This window comes from Branchiostoma lanceolatum, chromosome 8 (assembly GCF_035083965.1).
Source record: "Branchiostoma lanceolatum isolate klBraLanc5 chromosome 8, klBraLanc5.hap2, whole genome shotgun sequence".
Taxonomy (NCBI): domain Eukaryota; kingdom Metazoa; phylum Chordata; class Leptocardii; order Amphioxiformes; family Branchiostomatidae; genus Branchiostoma; species Branchiostoma lanceolatum.
The window spans coordinates 8768498-8793421 of record NC_089729.1 but is presented as its reverse complement, the minus strand read 5'-3'; the positions used below and the strand labels follow the sequence as shown (position 1 = coordinate 8793421).

At 41.3% G+C, this 24924-nt stretch overlaps 1 protein-coding gene across 12 annotated transcripts in view; it reads right to left on the bottom strand.

Annotated features, from left to right (window-relative positions):
* LOC136439629 (myosin-10-like) overlaps positions 1-24685 on the bottom strand; it is a 59026-nt gene extending 34341 nt beyond the window's left edge. For 5 of the 12 annotated variants that reach the window (XM_066435093.1, XM_066435097.1, XM_066435096.1 and 2 more), the window contains exons 1-4: positions 23746-24684; positions 22211-22367; positions 14084-14111; positions 807-936 (exon numbers count right to left, since the gene is read on the bottom strand). In XM_066435093.1, coding sequence (XP_066291190.1) covers positions 807-936; positions 14084-14111; positions 22211-22367; positions 23746-24087 — 657 coding nt within the window. In that variant the 5' untranslated portion in view covers positions 24088-24684. Of the gene's footprint in view, positions 1-776; positions 937-14083; positions 14112-22210; positions 22368-23745 lie in introns of all 12 variants that reach the window. The other 7 variants (XM_066435088.1, XM_066435087.1, XM_066435090.1 and 4 more) reach the window with 4 other exon arrangements.
* Between the last annotated feature and the right edge of the window lie 239 nt (positions 24686-24924).

Here is a 24924-nt window from a genome sequence, read left to right as displayed (position 1 = left end):
CAGGTGAAACAGGTGTTCAATAAGTAGCAACCTGTTCTAACAGTACATGCTTTGTTTGCCAATATTGAGTGCCAATATTCTAGCTGATAAAGCATGTCAACAATCATATTCAAGCACAGATGACTCAAGCAGTGCTATAAATATGCTAGCTACATGCACAGTGATTCAGTCTGAGTAACCAATGACTTTGTTCTTGCAGTGCAGTGGACTACTTACTGTGCATAAATACTATTGCACTGCTGTGTGACAAGACTGTCAGCACAAAATGATACAACAATGCTTGAACAAGAGACAGACATACATACAGATATACCATCATTTCCAGAGAAAGACTATCAAGTTCATAAAGGATTTCCAGTGAGAGAATACTTCCTTTATAAATCTCATTTAGAAGTACTGTTCAATCCTGATGAAAATCTTTGCTTTGGCACTACATTGAAATTTTACTTTCGTTCGTAAAAGTCCCTAGAGCATATACACCTGAAGTTGTCCAGTCAGGCCTTCCTGCAGTGTTTGGATGATCAAAACATCAATAAAGTTGTTTTCTGACAATATAAACTGGAAATGATGATACATTCCTGCCCCTACCATAGTATTGCAGCACTTATATCTGAGCTAGTGCCTCTTCACTATACAGTACACATACAAGGCGAAACCACATAACGAAAACAGCCAAACAACACATGTACAATACCACTATGGACGTTCTGATGCCATCTCAAAGCTCACAAGCCAGTGCAGAGCTTGCTTGCAAAGAGAAGGGAACCTCAACTCACTTTTACACCACGAACGGCGGAGGAACTTACATGTGGACCGTGCAGGTTGGATGTGGATTGGGACTTGCCGCCTTTGCTTCCTGGCGGTGCGGCCGCCACGTATGCCAGATACTGGATGACCTTCTTGGTGTTCTCTGTCTTGCCAGCGCCAGATTCGCCTCTGTAGTAGGTACATACAAAATTCATGAGCTGTGTGACCTCTTAAACTTACGTCCAATAGTTATTGTTATGTCATAATATCAATTGATATTGACTACATTAAAACATTTTGCACTTGGAAATCCTAACGATAATTTTTTGGTCACGCAGATCTCTTATCAAAGTTTTGAAAGCAAACAAGAGCACCATGATATAATAAAATAGACTCTTTTTAATTGGCACATGAAAATATACTGAACATACTGAAAGAAGGTAAAACATCAATCCCCAGTATTTTCTGACTTTGAACTGCTGGTGTTATTTAGCTACTTAACCTTCTCCCTGCTGCTTCATGCTGTAACCACTCCAAATTTGGTGCCAAAAGACTACCCTTAAGTTTAGCTGGGAGGAGGTTAACAATTCTAAGCCATACTAACCCAGTTACGGGTGCCTAATTCTGTCACAATACTGGCGCCAACGCAACATTATCAATGCCGCTGGACTCAATAAACAACCCCCCAACCATCGGTTATCTGGTTACCAGGTATTCTCTAGGTAACTCATTAACAGCTGGGTATACTCAAGGACAGTTATGTTACACATTCATTGATATAAACATCAGGCTTTAATCCTTCCAAACTGCAACCAAACAGACAGCAAGACTATCTATACTTCAGTTTTATCTAGACCATTATCAAATACCACTGTCACCCAAATTAGTGATGTTTATCATGCCTGACAGCTAAAGTGGCCGTTGTTGATGACAGCATGCATTATTACGATGATTGATCTATTTCTGCTCAAGGTCTTTCCCATCTGCCCAAAATAACACCAAAACCTTTATCTTTTCAAAAAAAATAACACCAGATGGCCACTACAATTTTAAATGTGTACTAATACTAAATAAAGCTAGCCAGATAGCTCTTAGAGCTGGTCTAGCTTGCCAGATACATGTAGCTCTAGAGCTGGGCTTTCATTTTCAAATACAATCCATACCACCTAAAGCACTACCAATTCGTCCAACCATGTTTGAAGCGTAACAGATATTTGAAATGTCATTTATAAGTAATTTTACTCCATAGAAATATATTACATAGCACACCCCCAATGACCTTGTATAATGTCTGTACTGCCATCCTTGCAGTTGAGACTAGCTCTGTTCAATATCACACCTCCTAGACCAAAGCAAATTCGGACATGTTCCCCAGCCAAATTGATCTATTCACATGTCAGAAATACCAGCGAAATCCAACCCATCTGTCCAAATAGGCCATCAAAGGGGGCTTTGTCTCTCATGAACTTGCCAAGCTTTCACACTGGCCAATCGAACCCAATGAAGTGTTTATAATCAGACTAACGAATTCATCAATATCTCCAACAATATATGTAACTTCAGTCTGGCTGAACTGTTTTCCTTAAAACCTTTTTGTTTTTGTCAAGAATAACGATGAAAGGAAAGAACAGGAATAAATTTCAAATCCAAACAGAAATGCAGAAACAACTTTGGCATAACTTTCAACAATATGTCATATACAGCTATACTATTTTTTTTGCTACCATTCCTTTCTATCATCAGCTTAGAACATTCCCAGAGGTAAGCCCATCCAGCCAATCATACTTGTCTTATGATAATCTTCCATACTTGAACTATACCAAAAGTATGGCTTTTGTTTGAAATATTCACATGACCTTAGCTGGGAACTATCAACAACCCCATTCTTTATACTATTAGATGACACACCCATCTAGGAAAAGATTTCTTGACTTTGTGGCACACAAAAAAAGGGGGCGGAGCTTTCAAGGTCTTTATATATACATGGTCAATTTAACACTGATGCAATTATGAGTGCTGAAAACACATGTGAACCAGAAACAACTTGTTTTGCCACAAAGCTGTCCAGTGGTGTGACCAAACCTGGTTCCCCAAGTTGGTTTTAATTTCAATCCCTGCTCTTTTGTGTCAACACCTTCGGTCCTTAATCATGAACAGTTTGGGCAAGCAAAGGTATCAGGCTTACATGGAATGAAAACCATGGATAACAGAGTACAGTCTAATATGAAACAAATGTCCTTTGGCTCCAACAAACCTGGTCCAGACAATCTGAAGTGAAGTGATATGGGGAAAAACATGTACTGCTGAGACTCACTCAGGCCATAGGGCAGACAACTGTGGGCACTTCCCAGGATCTTATAAATCATCTCAAGGCCATAGTGATATTCGAGCATATCTACTTTGCTACCTGGCTAGGGATTGGATAGCTTCTTTTGTATTTGGTATCTACAGGTACACAAGAACCGACCTTATACCAAATGTGACAAACATGGGATATCCTATACCTAAACACCACCCACTCATATAAACCCTTCATCAACCTTATCAACCATCCCACTTGGCCAGTCTAGCTTTGTCTTCAGTACACAATAACTGATCTTATAAACCAAATGTGATAAATACGGGATATCCCTATATCTATATACCACCCACTCATATAAACCCTTTATCAACCTTATAAACTGTCCCACTCTTGGTCTTAGGTACACATGAACTGATATCGTACCATATGTGCCAAATATGGCATATATTTTCATCTCTTATCCTGTAACCCCTGTACACTTACACGCAACCTTCTTATCAACCAAAGAAACTCCTGCTCTTACTTCCCCCATGAAATATTATCTGTCACTCCCCGATCTTCCCTTCAGTAAACACAGGTAGAGCTTCCCTTGACACAAAAGAGGCCAGTCTTCCCCTTTCAACCCCCGAATACCAGCAGATCTCTTGCTTACAGACTGCATGTTTCACACAGGCAGGGCAGGCTGGGGTACAAAGGCCCCCTAAAAGCAAGTCAGGACCTTTGAGGTATTTGTTGACATGTTTCTGGTTTGCATTTGTCTACTCCATTTCTCTACTTCTGTATCCCCCATGCTGAAGTGACCTGAACAAAACCCTACTGAGTGATCATCAACTAGGTGTGATAAGAAGGGGTTGTTGTTTAGATAGGAGGCGGCAATTATGGCAAATTACCTTGCTGGTTAGGGGAGGAGCACTTAACCACAGTGTTTATGCTATCAAATGATTGCCTGTGGGACCAATAAGTCAGCCAGTTGGGAGCAGAATGGTACATACACCTGGTGTGATGGGACTTTTCAAACTCTTTTCTTGATTCTATGATTTACAAAGTTTTTTTGTTCCTTTTCATGATTTGAATAACCGACATATTTTTCTTGCATGTGGCAATAACTTGAAATTCAGGTCATACCATCAAAGCAGAGGGTTCTTCGGGACATATAATGAGATGGCCACAATCTTCCCCACCGACCTCTGCTTGGAGAGTAATAAGTAATAGAATACCCTAAAAGGGAGTTAGTTTTGGAAGCCTATTCAGGCATACCAAGGAGACTGTCAAGGTGCAGGTGTTCCTTCTTAAAATCCTCACACAGAGGTCAGGGGTCAGTAGGCCTGGTGTAAGTCTGTCAGCACTGGAGTCTGGATCCTGTGTGCATTTATGCGACTGACAGTGATACCATAGTTTAAAACTTGGCAGTTTTCACAGCAAATATTACAAGCCTCTCCAAGAATGGCTACAACTATAGATAATTTTTAACCCATGACCTAAAAAAAAGGAGAAACGTAACTTATGGTTCAAGAGACTTAGCATATTTCAAAGTAAGAACGTTTACCAGCTACTAAGTACTACATATCAATACAATGATGACCGACCTTGCCTCTTAATTTCTGGGGGTCACCTGAGCTAAGTGAACTGTAGCTCACAAAAGGTCAGCATTAACAAAACACACTAGTCACTACAGTAAACAATTCTATTCATAGTCTACTGAGCATGGACTACTTCTTCATTTCTTTCCCAATAAATGTTATGTTTTTGGATAAGGATACAAACTGACACTGAAAAGTTCCAGAGAAGACTTTTGTACATTTCTAAGTTGGAAGCGTGATCTTGTCATTTTGGTGTCTTTCGCATTTTGAGGGAATGCCTGAAAAGGCCCTGAAACCAGTGATGTAACTTTGATCAAACTTTCCATGGGACAAAACTGCTGTCCACACTAGCATTCAGAGTTATAGCCACGCGGTAGGCTCAGTTTTTTGCGATTTTCTGGTTTGCCCTCTGATAACAGTATAGTCTGTTCCACTGCAAAGAAAACATGGGAAACATTACTCCCAGTTCTGTGTCACTGCACAAACACTCCCCTGTCAATGCTGTTTGCTTGGCTGCCCTAAATAGAGAAGAGCATCTCCTGCTAAAAGGTGCCCACTGCCAGAAAACAATGTCTACCTTTTACAGCACATAACAAAGGTACTTTCACCAGCCTCCCGTAGAAGCTACCTGACACGACATGGAAGACAACCCAAGTGTTCTACTACAGGCTTCCATTACTTGTGGTGAAAGGCAACCTTCTGACACCACATGCCATTTGATCTGAATGTAACAACCAAAGCAGCAGGCTACCTCAACCTTACTATGCCTCCACCCTAACCAAACAATTCATTATAATTTCTTTAACAAGTATCCAGAGAACACAAGCTACCAATGTATGTATGCAAGATGTTACTCTAACTTAGGATGGAATACAGCCAACCTTGTAGGATACTTTGCATGCTCTAAAAGAGGAGTGACAGCTAGTGCTTTATAGAATTACAAGTAGGTCTACTCTCTTTCTCTACCTCTTGCAAAAGGTTTGAAATTAAAGATAGGACCATGGATAGACAACGTTTAGGCCTTGGCAGCAGAGAAGCTATGCTAAAAGGCCTGTGTCTCAACCTCATGTTTGGTTATGGCAATGATTCTCCCCCAGGAGTCCATTATCAGCCAGTTATCAAGTTCATTAAGCTTAAAGGCCCATGGCCAGCTCTGCCATATGAGCGTGTTTGCATGACAAGTTTCCCTAGACATTTGGAAGTCTGGGTAAACAGCAGAGAGAGGGGGCGTTAGTAAGGGAAAGGGATTTAGCAAGCTGCTCTGCCCATTTAACTTCCCTTGCACCAAATATACGACTTTTAGATTCTTCAAGTTCAAAGAAAGGTTTTATGTACAAATCATACAGCAACATTCACAATTTCCCATCATAATCTTGCCACTACTAAAGCTACCTAGTACCATAGTCATTTGCTCACAGTTCATAAGGGTTAAAAATACAGGCATAATTTTATGGTTATTGATATAGTACATCAGAGGAGGAGTCTTTGAAGTCTTTCCTGTTAGAATCCATTCATGTTCAAGGGACCGAAAGAATGCATACCAGGTGTAAAGTTGACTGCATCCGGAATTACTGATAAATTGCTCCTATTTCACTTTCAGTAACCCTACAGCCTCCTGAATGTGTGCTTTAAGTCATACTGGGCATAAAAATGACATCAAACAATTGTTTTGTACTCCCACTGACCCCTACCAGTAACACATCCCTGGTCTTCTGAAGTGCCCTAACCAAACCCAGCTGGGTGTTTTCAGCACCCCTTCCCCTCAAAAAAATTTATGACTGGTACATTTTGATAAGCAACAGCCCTGTAGATATAGATTATCTCTTGGTATGCCTCTGACAACACTTCAGTGTGTCCTGGGAGACTGGGCACATAACTCACCCTCTCCTTCCATAACAGCTCGGAGGACTGACCAGATTTCCAACATCTCAGAGCAAAGGGCAGGAGAAGAGTCCATCTGCCTTTTATAAGGATAAAATAGTGGCTGATATTATAGCCTACCAAAAGGTTTTATCACACAGAAACGCCTGCTCAAATGACTTCTGGTAATTCACTTCGCTTTAGTACCAGATGATTTCAGTTATCCCAGGTAACAAACTGGCACATCTTGGGTCAAAGCTTACCTTTGGGCTTATTTTTCTTGGCCAGAGAATAAGCATGGGGGAGCAAAGACTGTCCATGAAGTGCCTGGTCAGATCCAATGGGACCAGATGAGAAGAGACAGTTCTTGGCTGTCTTGTTCACTTGATGACACCTTATGAAAATCACCTTATCAGGGTGACTCACCTATAAAACCACTATGTATAAATAAACTCTGCATTTTAATAAGTCTTCAGGTCTATGAGGCACTTCATGATTTATACACAATAACGTCATCAGAGCATAATTCTCCCATTAAACGACTGCTGTAATTTGCACAGCTGTTAACTATAGGTGCCAAGTGCCTAAATTAAGCATCAATAAATGATCACTCTTGTAACATTCTCGGGAATTAATGATAAAAGAAAGGCTATCGAGAGGGGTGCTATCATTTATGGGGGCAAGATACAATAATGCGTTAAATTAACGGGAAAACTCTATTCCTTGGTACATAGTTTCAGGAAGATGAAATAGTCAAATTCAAGTTTTCCTCCAAGCCCTCTGTCTTCATAGTTGTCTAAAATAATTTTCCTTTAATATGTCCAAGAACAAAGGCATGAATTAGAGTGGCCTTTGAATTTCCTTTCTGTTCTTGAAGAACGTTGTAACTGTTGCTGTCCTTCAGAACAAATGAACTTTCATGACCTGGCAGGTGCAGGCCCACGCCCAGTCCGTAACTGGCTTCTACCATAAACAAGCTACAAGCAATTACCAGGTACACCTGGCGAGTGGGCCAACTGAGAAATAAGCAGCTTGCAAAGGGAAAGTTCAGGCGATTTAGAAACTTTCCTTCCACATCTAATAGATGATCTAGCCATACAAATGTCCAGTGTATCACTTGCTTAAAGTACAAAAAATGATTTGTCTTCATCTAGGATGAACATGGAATGTTCATCAAAAGAAATGTCTTGGAAACACATTTGATCGTAATGACGCCGACTGATACACCTTGAACTGCAGGTGACTAGAAATGGACCTGGACTGTCTCCGGGTTTAATTTTTTTTCTGTCTTACTCATTGTTTGGGCCTATGTTATTAATTTTTGTGTGAAATCCGTCATTCTAAGCTTACAAATATACGTTTTCATCATGAAGTTTTTTCTGTCTCAACAAACGTTCTAGGATGGAGGGACAGGTCCTGGAGACAACCTTGCAAAGAATGGACCATCCTATGTTCGGTAGGTACCAACTGTTAGGATGAGCTGTTCGCAGCACCTGACAATGACCTGTCTCAGCACCTGGGACTGATCACGACAGCCCAGACCCTCGCTGGCGCCACCAGCAGACCCTACACCACCAGGGGTAAACAACCTCCAGTTTAGGAAACCTGCCTGATAGACCATGCTTTGGATCAGTCACCTACTGCCCATTGGCATTCCCACACAAACCCAGAGGTGTGTAATTGAATAGAGAGCCAGGATAGCAGCTATCAACCGCACAGTAAACATTCCGACTCCGAGCTAAACATTGGCAGATACGGGTGTATAACCAACACTGTAAGTGGGGCAGTGGGACTGATTCTTCTCTGTCAGGAACAGGGTTTGTGATATACAGAAATGGTGCAGGCGACTTGTCAGGTAAATAAAACTGCGGAAAGCGGAGGAATGCGCGGAATGCTGCATGGAAGGTGTTCAGGGATGTGAGGAATTTGGTCGAGGTCTGACAATGGTGCGATGTGTTTCCATTGGTTGTCAGTACATTGTTCCGGCGTGGGTTTGATACGGTTCATACTGCTCTAGGTGTCACTGAGCTGTGTTGGATGTTATGAACAACTACCAAATATCATATTTCCTGTTCATAACAAATGATATTGGAAAGAATTTAATATAAAAAATATTTGACGTTACAAACTGGCCTGCTAAAAGTCAAAACACAAAAAACTGTGAGATGTATCCGACTTCCGAAGTGAAGAGGATTGCTGAAACCCTGTCATCCCAACTTTCACCACCTTTTACTTGTGTTTATACTAAATTATAGACCTGTTATTCAGCTGAAACCCACATAAGGGAACCTTCCCTGCTACTTCTTGTTCCTTTGCCTGTTGAATGCCGGTGAATCACAAGGAAGTCTCGGATGATATCAAATAAACAAGACGCTCGGCAGCCTTAGTTTGTCTATCTGTGCAGGATACCAGAGCCAAGCCATATGGAAGACTGCCAGACTCAACAAGCTTGCACTTGAATGAGAAATATGTGAGGTCCATTTAAAAAATATCAGAATGATCTCCTTCTCTGTGAATGTGATCCTTCAATCCTGTTCAAATTCTAAGGTAGGTTAAAATGTCTGAGATATGGAGTTTCCGAAGAACCTTAAATCAAATCAAATCAATGAATTGTGTTAAAAATGCCAGCAGGACAAAGGTGAAGAATCAGATTGGATGGAATGTTTGAAAATTCATTTTTTCTTACTAGGTTAACTCTAAACTAAAAAAATTGAATAGTGATTTCCAATTTCTAGTTTTAGCAGGTGGATCTGGGTTTTATCTTAGCTTACCCCTCCCCTGCCAATCTAGACAAGTCATTAATACACATCATTACTTCCCTATCATAGCCTACCATATCATATTATCATAAACATCATCTTTATAATATAATAGAGATGACCATTATGCAGAGAAGTTCAATATTGCTCTTTGGGAAGGACCTCTTGTCTTTTGCCAGACATCTTTGTCCCTTGATTCAGGGAAGGTCTTTAATAATTCATGTAATTCGGGGAATAACAATCTGCATACCCGAATGTGTTAGAATTAAGCCAGAAAGACTTGTCTCACTGGCAACCAAAATACCATCATCCTGATATTCTCCCTAAAGATTCCCCTTGTCAAAATAGATTAGTCCTTCATCTATAATGCATTGGTTTAAAAGATGGCTTAGGGAAGACAGCATATATTACTCTGATTTGCTTGAACTATTCTTTTCATTTTGTGGAGAGCTCCAATACTGCCATAAATTAATGCAGATTCAAGCTTAGGTGGTTCTATCTCATGCTTCACATTGCTAGCACTTAAATAACAATTTGCTGTAATGTTTTTACAATCAGAGAAAGTATGCTTCTCTAAACCTGGGGTGTGTACACACACCTGGCTGTATTCCAGTGTTCATGTATGTTATCTACCTCAGAAATGTGCGGCCCACTTTAGCAAAATAATGTTTTGTCTCACTTTTTACTGCCATTGACTTAATACATCAACTACAATTAAAATGATCTTGTTCAGAAGTATAGTCAACTCTGTAGGTATGTTGTTTCCCGATGTGTGTTGATACAGCCTGAAGCCCAAGAAAGACAACCTCCTGTTAACATCTTCACAGTTCAAGAGTGTTTTAGTGGGTTATCAAACTCCCATGACTGTTGTGAACACTTCACCTTTTCTCTTATGACATTTCAGGAATGGCTCGGGCCCAGGCCACCCTTCCCAGACGCCACTTTTCGGATCAGGGTAGAGACATGTGCGCGCTGGAATGCCTGGCCACGGTCCAGCACTCCAGTTCAATACCAAGATTCCGATGGCAAAGAACCAAAGAGTCTAGGAACAAGGGCTGGTTTAAATTTTCTGAGAAGAAGCGATAAGGAATAAGTTCGTTTTGACTAATCTGGAACAAAAACAGCACCACTCCTGGAGGGGTATCACCTGGAAATGGTGACTCAAGGGTCCTTCAGACAAATAAACTGACATGGAGGGCAACAAATTTCAAACTTTAGAAGACCAGATCACTCACTATCCCTTAAACTCTGGCTGACTCTGACCATCTCTTTTAGTGCTACAGTACAGGTGTTCTTTGATAATTTTTATTTTTGGGGGCTTTTTGAGTGTCACTGCCTAAAATGATGAGGATCAAGGCAAATTGAGAAAAAGCAAAAGCAAATACTATTTAACATGTAATTCAAGTCATTGCATTATCTGGTAAGGCCTTAGGGGTTGATCCCAAAAAACAAACAAAAAACACAAGGAAGGCTCTATATTCAACCACACAAGTAGTCAAAATAAAAAATGGGAGGCTATCTCTCTCTAAGTCTAACTGCTATCTTCCCCCTCCAGTGCCTGGTTGTTTTTCCTGGTACAGCCTTTATCAGTTGTCAGTTGGGAGCAAATTTAAACAGTTCAGCTGCGGTATTTCTTTTACCCTTACCATAAAGCCTGGATCAGAAGCAGAGTGCACAAACAACAGACAGAGAGAGGTAGGGAGTAACCAAGAACAGCAAAAATCTTTTTTTTAAGACTTCAAAGACTTGTGTGTCCTTTATCTGTAGCCTTCCTGATGGGTATATCTATTATCTACCTGCATACCGACCTGGAAGTTCCACATTTTTCTACAGGTAAACTATGTGCAGTGAAGGGTCCCCTTTCGGTGACACACCCATCTTTGCCAAGCAGACGCGACGTGTCAGTTTTTGTCTGACATAGACTGTATTGTGTACATTTTGAGTTGGGTTCTCGAGGTGATTGTGCATCTCTAGGTATACAAAAGTACAGACAGAAACTGCATAGTGCGCACCAGCTGGTTCTTCTCAACCTGTGTGGTGATTTTAACAATTAGGACACAGATCGACTTAGGTTCAAATTTCTCTTCATATGACCAGACACACTCTCCAGACCTGTCAGAAACCTATATATGGACTGCAAGTTGCTCACTATTCTATGAATTGTATGATTGCTCATCAATAATGAATTACTCCTATATGAGTAAGTTGTCCATTTAAAGAAGTTTCATGGCCGAAAATGCTTCGAATGTGTCTCTGACTTTACTGATATAAAAGAAAAAAATATGCCGAGACAGTTTGATATGAAATTTTCACATCCTGGACATATTATCTCAATGTCATAAATGACTTTCAATAGATGTCGGTGTGAAAGTTCCCAGTGATGACAGCATCTTCCAGAGCTCAAGTAACAGCAGAGCCTATGAGCCTACTGTCAACTCAGCTTCGGACCAACAAAGTCCTGTTTATTTCATTCAAGCCAAATATTTAACATTCAGATAAGTACACTCAGGAATAAACAGCAGAATATTTGGGGACAACAGCTTGTATGTTTTGACATTTTTCTCTGAATAAAGCTAGCAGAGAAAGTCGAGATCAAAGCTAGCTGACTTCTCCTATCCTGTCATCTGTCAGGAGATGTCAACAAGTCTTGAAGATGTCAACAAACCAAGAGCTAGTGTATCTTTCTTGTCAGCAGTTCCTTCTACAGGTTCAGGAGAGGCTGTCTTGCCCTGACCCTACACTCCAACCTTCCTCTCTCTGACCCTTCCCAAGGGTTTAAGTTACACACGGTTCCATCTCATGTAAGGGTCACTGTCAACTTCACTACCACTCAGTGTCACTCACATGGCTCCAAAAGGACTCTAAAAGAGGCAGATATAGCGGATTTGGCAAGCCTCCCTAGGTCACTGAAGATCCTCTGGAGATGCAGGAAGATACCACACCTAAGTCTCTCAAGCTGCGTGACCACCAACGATTTATGTACCTGGTATGCTATACAGGTTCTGCATCCCTCACTCTCTCTGTTCCTTGTCAGGTATTCATGTGTCAGTATAAGGATAAAACAAACACAACAAAGGATAGGTCTTCACAGAATAGAAGTTGGTTGTCTCCTTGGCCCTTACCCAACAACTTGCAGTTTGCACATGAAGGTGTGACACCATGGTTTCATATTTTGAATAGATGCATGCAAAGTAATGGGCTGTAAGAAGGTGACACAATTTATGTTTGGGTCAATGGGTGCATGAGGACAAATGCATCTGGTGTACTATGCTGTGACACGTGTCCCGTGAGATATAAACAGAAATAGATTTGCATCTGTTCCTTTCAGTATATGCACTCTAAAAAAAACATTGTAAAAAAAATACATGGGAAATCCTTGATCAGTTATAAATTAAATAGCGTTTTAAAAAAAAAATTGAGATTTCTGTAGTTACCTCAAAAATGCATACCTTTCTTTCAGCATGCAGCCTATAGCTCACCACAGTGTTTTTATCTATTGTGTCTAGACTGAAAAGGGAGGGGTGACCACACCCATTTAGGTACCGACCTAATCACCCTGCACTTCACTACAATAACACTTGCCATATATTATCTGATAATACATCACGGCCCTGCCCACTTTTGCATAATCACTGTAGGTATCATCTATCAAATTTTCTCTAGAAGGACACGTCTCTTTTAGCCATCAAGGAATGTTCCAGTTAAAAGATATAAATATATCACGCAGCCCCAAATATACATACACCTCATCCGGTCCAAAGTCTGCTTATAGTAACCACACTGTGGTTGAGTCCCTTCTAATATAAATTTTAGGCAATTGACAAAGGAGAACAACCCATTATTAATACAAGTCTTGTACCCACACTGTGCAATCACGCATACATGAAATTATAATAACTCTTGGGTAATAAAAACAATACTTTGGGCACAGATGTGTAGTTGATGCTGTATTAAAAAAAGACGCCAAAGTTCCTCATCTAATAAAACTGGCTTGTCGTTATCCCCCTCCCCCAATAAAACAAGTCTGATTTAGACCCCGTTCACACTCATTTTTTTTCAATCGCGATTGAAGTATAATCGCGATTGAATCGATCCGATCGCGATTGATTTTTTCAGTGTGAACGCTCCCAATCGCGATTGGAACGATCCAAAACGATCCAATCGCGATTGGATTGTAACTACCTCCGGAGGTAGTTTGATTGGATTAATCGCGATCGGATCCAATCCAATCCTATCAAATTTTGAGTGTGAACACAACTACGATTCATTCCATCTCGATCGGCGGAGATTTCGGCTGGTTCCGGGGGTGGGAGGTCATACATGCGGGTACGTGGGGTCATAGTTCGCATCGCGCGGGAAAACAAACCCAATCCGCACGTCAGATCGCTCTTTTACAACAACAACAACTTTTCATCGTCAACAATGCCCAAGAAGAAGAATAAAACTCCGTCAGTAACTTCAGCTGGCGGCAGATGGCGCGATGAGGAGACCAATTAAGGTCCTCATCGCAATCTGGGGGAGAGAGGAGGTGCAGGCCAAACTGGGGAAATGTCACCGAAAGAGGGACATTTACCGCACCATGTGACAATGTCTAGCGGAAAAATAGACACAAAACAAGGACAACAAGGACAACAACAACATTTACCAGATGATCGCCGATAGCATGCTTCAATCGTGCTTCAATCGCGATCGGATCACGGCGTACTTTAATCCACTTGGCGAAAAGCAGTGTGAACGCAAAAGTTTCTTTGCGTTCAATCGCGATCGGATCAAACAATCGCGATTATACTTCAATCGCGATTGAAAAAAATGAGTGTGAACGGGGTCTTACTCACGTGCAAAGGATAGACTGGTCTTCTCGATCTGAAACACATAATAAAAGGAGAGTCAGTTTCCTGTCAGAGAAAATCATACAACCTGATATCAAAGTAACTTTACACAACACAAAAAGAACAGTCCATAGTATACTTAGATTAAACTTACATAAACTTGTCTTCAGCTCAAAGAAGACAGTCCATCAAAAAAATTGCAATATCAGCATAACTGCTTTTCTATTGATTATCAATAATTGCAGCAGACATAAATTGCACAATTTAAAAAAAACATGACCAGTGTCTACAATTTGTTATGTGTCACAAAACAACATACAAATTACAAATTCATCACATGCACCTTTATGAACTGTAGGCAATTCAAGTACATTTCCTCTAGTCTATGACCCTCTAAATAATCAACACAAGATTTCTGACGAGCTAAGTGAAGGATACAAGCAACCAACTGAGGAACAAGCAACCCCCTCCTGTTTTATTCTCTACCATTAACAGGAGCACAGTTGGAAGTTTATCTAATTTCTAGTTCATGATACTGTTCTAACATAGCCTGGGAACAGTCAAAAGGTCAAGAACCTATTAGAATGAGGTCAGCAACAAAGGACCTGGTCAGACATCATAAATCTGAATATTTAACGATAGGTGCCTCCTGGACATACATAAAACTTCCAAATTATCCTGAGCAGATGTTCTTCCTATCTTGAAATAAAATGGTGACTGTTTCCAATGCTGGTGTGTGTGTTTTTCCTACATTCTTTTGTCCTGGTTGGGCAAACATTGAAAGTGAGCCTCGTGTATATCAACTTGTAGTAAGTTTTGACTAAGGTTTGAACAAAAGAGTCCAGTAAGAAGATGTAATTATGTGTGTAGCTTGGTCAGCAAAATCTGGTAAAAAAATATCTTAATACTGTAGAACGAAGGAGCTTGATATATAACATTTGGCATTAGCAGACAGACCAGTGGCACTATCCATGGATGTATCTACGGACAGTATAATAACACACAGACATTCCCAGAGATAAATCCCACCATTACACCGAGTGGTAATTGGCTCAAACCAGCATTTGACCTCTTACCCTCCCTTCTACTAGGAAAGCATTCTTTACCATACCCTTGAAATATGCAGCAAGGTCACTGTAATGTTGACAGGTCTTAGGAAAGCAACCAGGTGAACAGTTGTGGTGTTTTAAAAGTTAGCATTTAAGCTACCTCCAGGGTTACCTGTTAGTCTAATTACAGAATCTACATCCTCCTCCTCTTTACTTTGGTTGTTTATGAAAATAGAGATTCTGTTCAGACAAATGGTGATTAAACAAGGACCAGTTTGGGAAGCTGCATTTGTTGTTTCTCGCCACCATGTTATTTACTGAAAACCTGGGCTGGAATGTCAAACAAATGGAACAGCCTGCACATGTGGTCATTCCGGCATCTTGATGTGTTATCTTCCATGCATAGTTTTCCGAGAAGTCTCAGCCCCTTGGTTACAGGAACCCCTCTTCATCTTATTTTGCACAGGGAGAGGATGTTTACTTATTAGATTCAAAACAAAACAAACTCATTTCAAACTCATTTCAGGATGACATAAGCAGGAAGATTTATCTATAGTAGTATGATTATCCCTCAAGTTCAAGTGTATCGGACTCAATTTGGTCCATGATAACAGCCAAGGACTAAGAGTGTCAAAATTCATTTTATAGTTTTTTCCTACCATTGGTACCAGTTCAGGATTTTACCAAGAAAATAAAAACTCTACAAGGCTACACCTTTGGAGGAATAATGTTCTAATTTACTTGTTTACTGTGTCTTTGTCCTATGTCATGTCTTCCATTCATAATTGACATAATCAGGTCACAATATGGTCACTTTCCATGTGAAAGCTGTTTTGAACAAATCCAAGTTGCCAATAACAAGTGACAAGGCCATTATTTAGAGTTAGGTGAAAGAAAAACACCAGGCAGACACAGCCATTTTGTTTAGGCTATGTTCCATGGGGGGATGTTGATTTGCCCTTGGCTTGCCCATGACAGTGAAAGTAACCTGAAGTCCTATAACTCTGTCTGGCGGATAACAACCTGATTCACGTTTACCAACAGATTTACGACAGAGGCCTGGAGGGTGGATTTTCCTATTGTAAGGAATCCTACCCAATTTCTCCCCTTCCTACACAGCATTGGCGAAGACCACAGTGGGGTTACCATCCCCCAAGCAAATCTGATAAGCAACAAGTTGGACTGTAGTATCAATTATTCAGGAATGTCAATAAATCACTGCTTGTACACCCAGACAGAAGAAGAAGAGTTAAGGAATGCTGAAGACTGTAAATGCAGAAATGTTCGCGAAGGTTGTATGTTTGTGGTTTTCGCAGTAAGCTCTTCGCCACAAACTTGAAACCATCGCAAATTTTTTTGCCCTCCTACCCCCTTGTCTACTATCATCTCAAATGCGAACTTAAAACCACCGCGAACACTCCATTTTCTCCCTACCGAGAAATTAAAACCATGCAAACTCAAATGCATTTACAGTACTTGCAATGGCTGACTGCTATCATGTGTCAGATCTATAAGTCGATGAAGTTACTGTACATGAATAGGGAACCACACACTTGGATGAGCAGCAGAAATTTTCCTGGAGGTGATGTCATGTTTTGCGTCATACGAACATTACTAACATTTGTAACGAGAACATTAATGACTTGTAATTTACTGTCATCTTTCAGGCTAGAAGCAAGCCAAAGACCTGAGCCAAATCGTCGCTCATGTGATAAAAGATTAAAACTAGGACATGATCCAGAACTTGACACTTAAATTTACCATGTGACCTTAATATAGAAAGGATTAATAATACCCAAATGTGGCAAATTGAGAAGAAAAGATAGGCGAATCTCTTCACTTATCTGTCCCTATATTAAGAGATACCCTTGGTTGTCTTTGGCACAGCTCCATTCAAGGATTATATAAACTAGGGCCAGATGCTTTGTCTTGCTATTTCCTCTGATTCTAGCTTACTTCAGCAAAAGGAGTCACGTTATCTTAATAAAATGGCACATCTTGAGTCTTCACATACTTACTGGCCAGGAAACAAATGTGATTTTCTATTAGTGAAGACAATACCGCAGCAGACGTTCTACCCATAGATCATAGTTCAAATGAACAGCTATTGTAGCATAGACTAGAGGCTAATATTCCTACATCCAAAGACAGGGCTTTCATAAAAATATATCATCAACGTACATGTATCAGGAAAAACTTCATTAATATATTGCAGACATACTAGAAAGGCTAAGGATGCAATCCAAACAATTCTTAGATTTAGTCTCTTTTTTTGTGTGAGGACATTTTGTGACTTGAGATTTACAATTATCGTGGAACATCTATATATTACGTCTGATGTTCTTCAGGTATAATACTGCAACCACCATTTGCTTCATTAATGTCTTGGGTTACAGGTGGACTGTTCAACATTTCGCATGCAAGATCCTTATCTATCCATCTATCCCTCTAAATATACGCAAAGTCAGAGAACTTAACAAAGCTTCAGAATGTTGTGGTGTTGCATATAGAGTGTCCCAGAAACAGGTGAAGAGAAAGACGCACAATTAGAAATAATGTCACCATCATTGTTCATAATTATGCTCGCTACTAACTTACATAAATAATAACAAGCCAAGAAGACTGCCTTTAGGCCATACAAGTCATTGGTGGCAATGCTAGACCCCAAATACTGGACAAATAATGCAATTTCTTGGCCAAACAATTGCTTTGTTTGCTTTTACCATACCACACCTTGTAGGTAGATTAGGATAACGAAAGACCAAAAATCTGTGGCTTCAGGCAACAAAACAGTATCTAGGTCTTGCATAGAAGTCATTCTTCAATAGAACTGACAGCACTACAATTCATGTAATGCACACGCCCTAACCTCGGGTAACCTCTATAAACCAAAGAAAAAAACACACCTGCAATTATCGCAAGTCTCATTCATCGGCAACAAACCGACTTCACAGTTAACATGCTATTTTGGTCAAGGCCATTCTTTCACTGGCTGATACCATTTCCTTTACATATGGATAACCCAAAACAGGTCTCAAGCACTTGTCTGACACATTCTAAGTGATCCATCATAGCAAATCTCCTGTCCTTTGTTCCAGGTACGTGATGCATACAATGGGAGACTCGAAACAACTGCTCCGAAAAAAATGTCTGGTCTAAACCTGTAAAGACTAGTGAATCCTTTTCTGGACTAAACTGCGCCCAACATGTGAGAACAGAGACTCTCTATAACTGTTACCCAGCAAGAAACAACTAGGCTCCCTGTCTCTGTTTCAAAGCACCTGCATTCCAGACCAAGCGCAAACAAAGCTGGCATGTAAAGCGAGTCCTGATTGGCTCCGGATGATGTAAGTGCATACCTTTATGCTACGTACAGGGGGAAAGAGCCCTTGGCCGACTGGGCGAGACTCCCCCACCTCTGGAGGGGAAACTCCCATTGGCTGGCGGAACAATGGCATTCATTCCTGACTAATCTGAACCTACTTTTCAACTCTGTGGTGGCGGACAACCTTGTCTCCCTGTCTCAAGGACTTGATCACAGTTACATGGTAACCTTTCCATGTAAAACCAAGAAACAAATCAACAGATGGCCTTAATGATAACTGTAGATCTAACAAATGTTTCCTGTCCCGTTTTCAAGTTCTGATTTCCAGGGTTAAAAATAAGTTTTTTTTGTTTTCCTCTATATTACTGTATTTGCATTGGCTGCTACCACCCTTTGCTCTGCAAAGCTCATAACATGACAGGTCGCTCTTGGTGGACCGATGGCAAATACGACGTACGTCATGATCCGAACACACACAACCACACATGCACGCTGTCACTGTGTGGCCAACACAGAAAATCTGCACACCAGACTTCTCTGAACCAATATTACTCATGTAAATCCAGACAGGAAATTCCTGCCAGAGTCATAGAGCTTCCTCTGTTGGTGCATTCCTGCAGTACCCAGCCTTCCGTTTCCTAACGTTGCCCCTTTTTTGGACATGCACAAGCACATTACCATCCTTACAGTCCTGACATAAATAAATATCACTCGGGCTTTGGTTATACAGTACTTCATTGTTTATACGTCGCTTCCTTTGCATTAACGATGTCGTAAAGCTGCTTCCTTTTGAACTATTAAAAAAACTCATACATGTTAAATTTTGTTTCACATTCATCAACCTATCAGAGCCACCGCAGTATTGTTATTGTTTAGAAATGGAAAGCAAAATTACAGATATGTAATCCCGGGAAAATAAGCAGTACTTTTAGTTTGATTTTCTATAAAGAAGCCATGATAAAAGGTGCTTGCTCAGATGCAAATCTGTGTTCAGATTTTAATGATAGACCTCTCACACCAGGAATGAAACATTCAACAGCCCAGACATTACTTTGTGTGGTCATTAATTTCTAGGCAGTTTAACTGAGCATGACCAGCCAAGTTGTCAGGGCTTGATGAATCACTGGCAAGACACAGGGCCACCAGGTCAACCCTGGGGACCTTGGCTATGCTAAGAATAGACACCAGTGAACTTCTGCTTGTGCTCGCATGTAGACAACACTGGGACAACTGCACCTCTAAAGTGATGACGACATTGGCTTATATTTCTCCAAACAACTGTGTAAAGGACTATCTCAATATGTGCAAGAAATTCCGATGAAATATTCTGATACAATTTTTTTTTCCGATGCTTCTTTGCTCCCAAGTTGCAATACTTCTTCAATGTAAAGAATTTCAACAACATTCGAGGCTTTAATAAGAATTCTAAGTGACCACTTTGATAAGCTATGACTGTGCCTATGCATGCTATGTTTTCTGAATGTAGGAACTCTCAATTCTGTCCTGATCCAAATAAAGTTGTCCCTCCCATCTCCTGGCACTAATTTGACACATCCTAATGTCATCCTAATGTGGAAAGGTTCCAACCTTTCTATGGAAGGGTCCGAAACCATTAAGATTGGATCTATTTTCTTCCAAGAACCCAATTACTTCACAAAACCCATCTGCATCTCTTACACAAGTCCCAATTTGAAGAGGATGTAGGTTCTGTGCAGTGCAGTGTTATCTGAATAGTAAAACCATAGAGGCCAAGTAGTAGTACATATTACCACCATCACTAAAGTCTCAAATAAATTGTTCCTGGCAATGCCTGGGGCTATGTATACAATGTACCAGGGTGCTTCATCAGTGTCTACCAAATAGCTAATTTGCAACAGGGCAAATCAGGACTTTGCACAAGCCAATGGTCACACATGCCAGCCCACACCTGGCAGTTGGAGAATGAACCTAATCCTTGGACCAACTTCTGTCCCCTGCAGTCTGGCTACCATTGAAAAATCCGAGCCCTATCGCCTTTCATTAATTCTGTGGTGTGAAAACAATCTCTGAAATCACAGGCAACAATTGCATGCAATCTATCATGTTTGGAGTCAGTCTTGAGCGACTGTGGTGGCAGTTATTTTAGTGTGTACGTGCCTTTGACTCTGCAGTCTAAAAGGCTCACTAACTTTCGTGGTACCAGCAAGCCAGAGAACACTCCATTTCAGGAGAAAGCAAACACTACATTCTTGCTTCAGCGCCCATTAAAAGTTTTTGGCTGGGAGCCTTTCAAGACCCACACTGCACACTGAGTTGTGCATTTTGGTGCTTTCTAACATTGAATGACGCTTCCATAAAGATGCCAGATGTCACTATGCCAATATCAGATTTTCTCCCTCATTCTACTCACTTTTGGTAAGGAGTTTACACTTCAATTGTCTGTGTGTGTCCTCTTAACCCCTCGGCCAGTCCTTCTGGACACCGGCCAATGACATGGCTGCAAGTATGTGTTTTAACAACATTGTGCTAGATATAATTGTACTCCTTCCCCCTTTCCCAGACCGAACGGGTAGACACATTCCCCCGGTACCAAGGTCACAGCCAACCAACTGGTAAACCACAGCTAAATTCATCCCTCCTCATTACTGGTAATGCAGTTCCCTTTCCAGTTCGTTCTCCTGGCGCAAAAAAATTATCCACTACAGCCTGGAATAATGATGTCATGGCCAGTGCCAAAACAGGAACACGCCGCCACTCAGGGGGCCTTTGAAAGGGAAACTTGATTCTTCATTTCCAAGATCAACAACAGAGCAAATACAGCCTTTTAGTAGCGTCTGGTGCAGTTTTCACAACATCTTACGATTCTTTGCTAACTCAGACTGAGGTAGAGCACCGGTAAGCATGGCAATCACAGAGTAAGGGGTACATAGGATGGAGAGTGGAGCTGTGGATTTGTGCTGGGGGTCTGGTTATGTGTGACATCCGGCAGTACATACATCTGGGAGCCAGTTGTAACCTTGTGTGTGTGTGCCCAGCAAAAACTAGCAGACATCTCAGGTATTTGGGAAACATGCACTCAGTAAACAGCCAGTTTGCTCTGTTAGGTTACCTCGCAAAGGCTTTTACCAAACTAACACATCTCTTCCTGCAAGAGCTGAGACTTGGGAGAAATATACGTATGATTTCAGTAAGCACTAATCAGAATATCCCACTCCCACTAGTTACAATATTCATCAAATTGTTACTCCCTTTGCTTCAATCAAAAATGTAAGAATTAGCATACAAATATTTTTTTAACGTGTTTCGGTTCCTAGAGATTTGGATTCCCCGATTGGAACTTGGGTTTGCCCTCATTAAGAAAGATCTCTCTGATGTACCATCTTGTTCCATGAACTTGGCATTCCCTGCCAAGGACCTACATCAATATTTGAGAGGCCAAACTTCCCCAAGCCAAACAACTATCACCCATATGACAGGTCAACATGAACGACCATCTATCAACTTCTCCAATCTGGTATGTCAAAAACACAAGAGCCTTTCTTTCTCTTCCATTTGTAACAGAATGTTTATGTACAACACACCTTAGTCTTCTCAGAACATGTTTAAAGTACACCTAATTTTTTTTCACACCTACGCATTATCACCCTTTCACATTAGCAAATGGACTGAGACATGCCTAACCATACAAATGGAGGAAATCATTATCATGACATGAAACAACACAAAACCCTGTATTTTTCTGTTACAGATAAATAAGATGATGATCAATATGAAGCTTACCTTGGAGCATACTCCTGTAGGCAGAGTCTGTGATGGCAAAAACATGAGGGGGAACTTCATGCCTTTTCTTTCCCCTGTACAACTCGATAACTTTGTCTGTGTAGATCGGCAGCTTCTTGTAGGGGTTAACCACCACGCAGAACAGGCCGGAGTACGTCTAGGGAGAAACAAAGTTGTCCAAAATAATAAACATAGCACTGCATTTCTAAAACGAAAGAAAACGTGTGCACAATGAATCATCAACATTAATTTCTTCAGACCACTTTCCATGTTTGTATGCCAAATCCTGCACACTTTCTTCTATCTAGTTGTTGTTGTTAATCTATCAACGCTGATTAAGTCATCACATGGCTAATCGACTGCATGGCTGAAGCGAACTCAAAATAACAGGCCAATCTTTGTGTTTGAGGTCAGTTGTCCAATACATGTATATGTACTTGTATGTATATGAAAGTGTGTAACTTCGGAGCACTTCAAACAGCTAACGACCCTTTGCAACACAAATACTGCTTACTGTTCCTCTTCTAAAACAATTTTTACAGTATCTTTATGACATTGACTGGTATTATGGCATGATAACAAAAATCAGTTCATTATAAAGTGTCCAGTGCCTATTTTGACCAATGCTACTTGAAAGTGTGAAAGCAGATGGACAAACACAACTTTTTTTAGGAGTATATGACAGTATCATGTTACAGTGTTGGTGTCTCGATAGCTCTGAAATCTGTGAGTTTACTGAGTCTGAATGAATACATGTATCTTCTCAAGTAATTGAACACACGAATGTGTGAATATGGTGGAAGCGCAACAGAATTCGAGCCTACATATACAGATATAGGCCAGATTTTGTTGACACAATAAGGGTCTATTGGCATCTATTGTGCTTCCCAGTTAGTCAATTCAAAATGCAAAGAACAGGCTTCTAACTCTATTGAAAACTGCACAGTAACTTTCAGCTTAGAGGGCCACAGCCAAGTTTATTTAGAGTTTAGAGAGCAGTGAACTTCATAGTGGGGAGGGGGGCGACTTCCTCCCCCCAGTGCACTATGGTATTTCCGACATTCCAACGGCTTCGGGTTTGTTTGTCATCGTAACACAGTGTAATTTTTAAGGGCTACGACATCGGTTTGGCTTGCTTATGTTATAATTTCCCAATTACGATAGTATGGGCTTCTTTTGAGCTGATTGGGAGCCGAGTTTTCGTCTGAATTTGGCGGTGTTCTCGGCGTACATGCCCCTCCCCGCCGGGCTTCCGGTTGGGCGAGAAAAAACGTTCGAATGGAGACCGTGAGGAGCCTAAACTCCGCCGGACATATTTTTAGCAACTTTGTGACGCAGCTGTAGCTAGAATATTTCATCCCTTGTGTCTTCAGGCCCCACGTGCAGCGTATGTAGATAGAAATTTTACAAATTTGACAAGAAGCATAAACATTTACCGCCTAAACGGTCGAATGCGAGCCCGACTGGATGTCGGCGACCCATTTTCTAGTTCTACGCGGGCTGACCGCTAAATGAAGTACAAATAGACGACTTACATAGATAAGACCAGAATAGTATCGCTCCTTGAGGTTGTGGAGAACTGACGCTTCGTTGAGACATGTCAGGTCCGCCATGTCCTCCACTTTGGAGAACTTTGGCGGGTTCATTTTTTGGATGTCATCCTTGTTGACTACGATCTTCTTGCCAGAATCGAGCTCAACTGTCACCTCCTCCCCGCGCTCAGACTTGACGCTGGCCATCTCGAATCCCTCTTTCTCGGAAGGGATCCATACTAGCCTTTTAGCCGTCCAGTCGGCTTGGGCCGCAGGGTCGTTGACGAAGGATCCCCGATCAACAACTAAGTACTTCAGCTCTTGTTCGTCTCTGTAGTCCGCCATCTTGAATATCCCTCACTCCGTCCTCACCGCACAACTCAAACTTTTCCCGTCCCGGAAACGACGTAAAAACTTCAAATTCCTACGAGTCGAGTGTTCACCGAGCGAGTAGTGAGCTCTTCATGTGTCGGGTTGAGTCCGTCGTAGCGCTGCGGGCCGTGTTTGGCGGGTGCTGGGCTGGCAGACACGGCGGGTGTAGGATTTGAACCTGTTCTGTTGCGCCACGATGATGGCCGCGCCCGCCTGATGGTTGGACAGGTCACGTGATCCGGGTCCCACAACAGCCAAATCCTCACGACTTCCTCCGATTATTTCCTCGGGCGGGAAAAGTTATCCACCGCAGACCCTGATTCCCAGACAATCAAATCAAATCAAGCAGAAGAAGGGAGTCTTCTACCTGAAATAGCGAGAATATCGTCTGAAGTCTGCTACCAGCTCGGTCACGTGATCAGTAAGCCGGCGAAAGGCGATTAAACTTTTCCTATTATTTTCCAACAGCGGCAAAACTTGCAGAAGATGCAGAAAACCCTTCCACCTTGTCCTGTGGACTGTTTTTCACCTTTGTCATGCAATGACGACCCCTCAAACTATGCCAGTCATCCACGCCCGCATCCTATCCACCAAGTCAGCGGGGTCAAGTTTCTGGGCTGCGGAAATATATGCATGACATCATTTTGTGAGGTCACTGCAGGCGGGAAGTCGGGTTTGATTGGTTTGCTTTGTTGGTTTGCTCATTTGAATCGGTCCTCGTGTTTGCTGTCACCCACACGCATTGCTCAGTTGTATCAAAGCACTACCTGAAACGTTCTGCCGGCCTTGATTTCATTCCGCGGTTGTTGT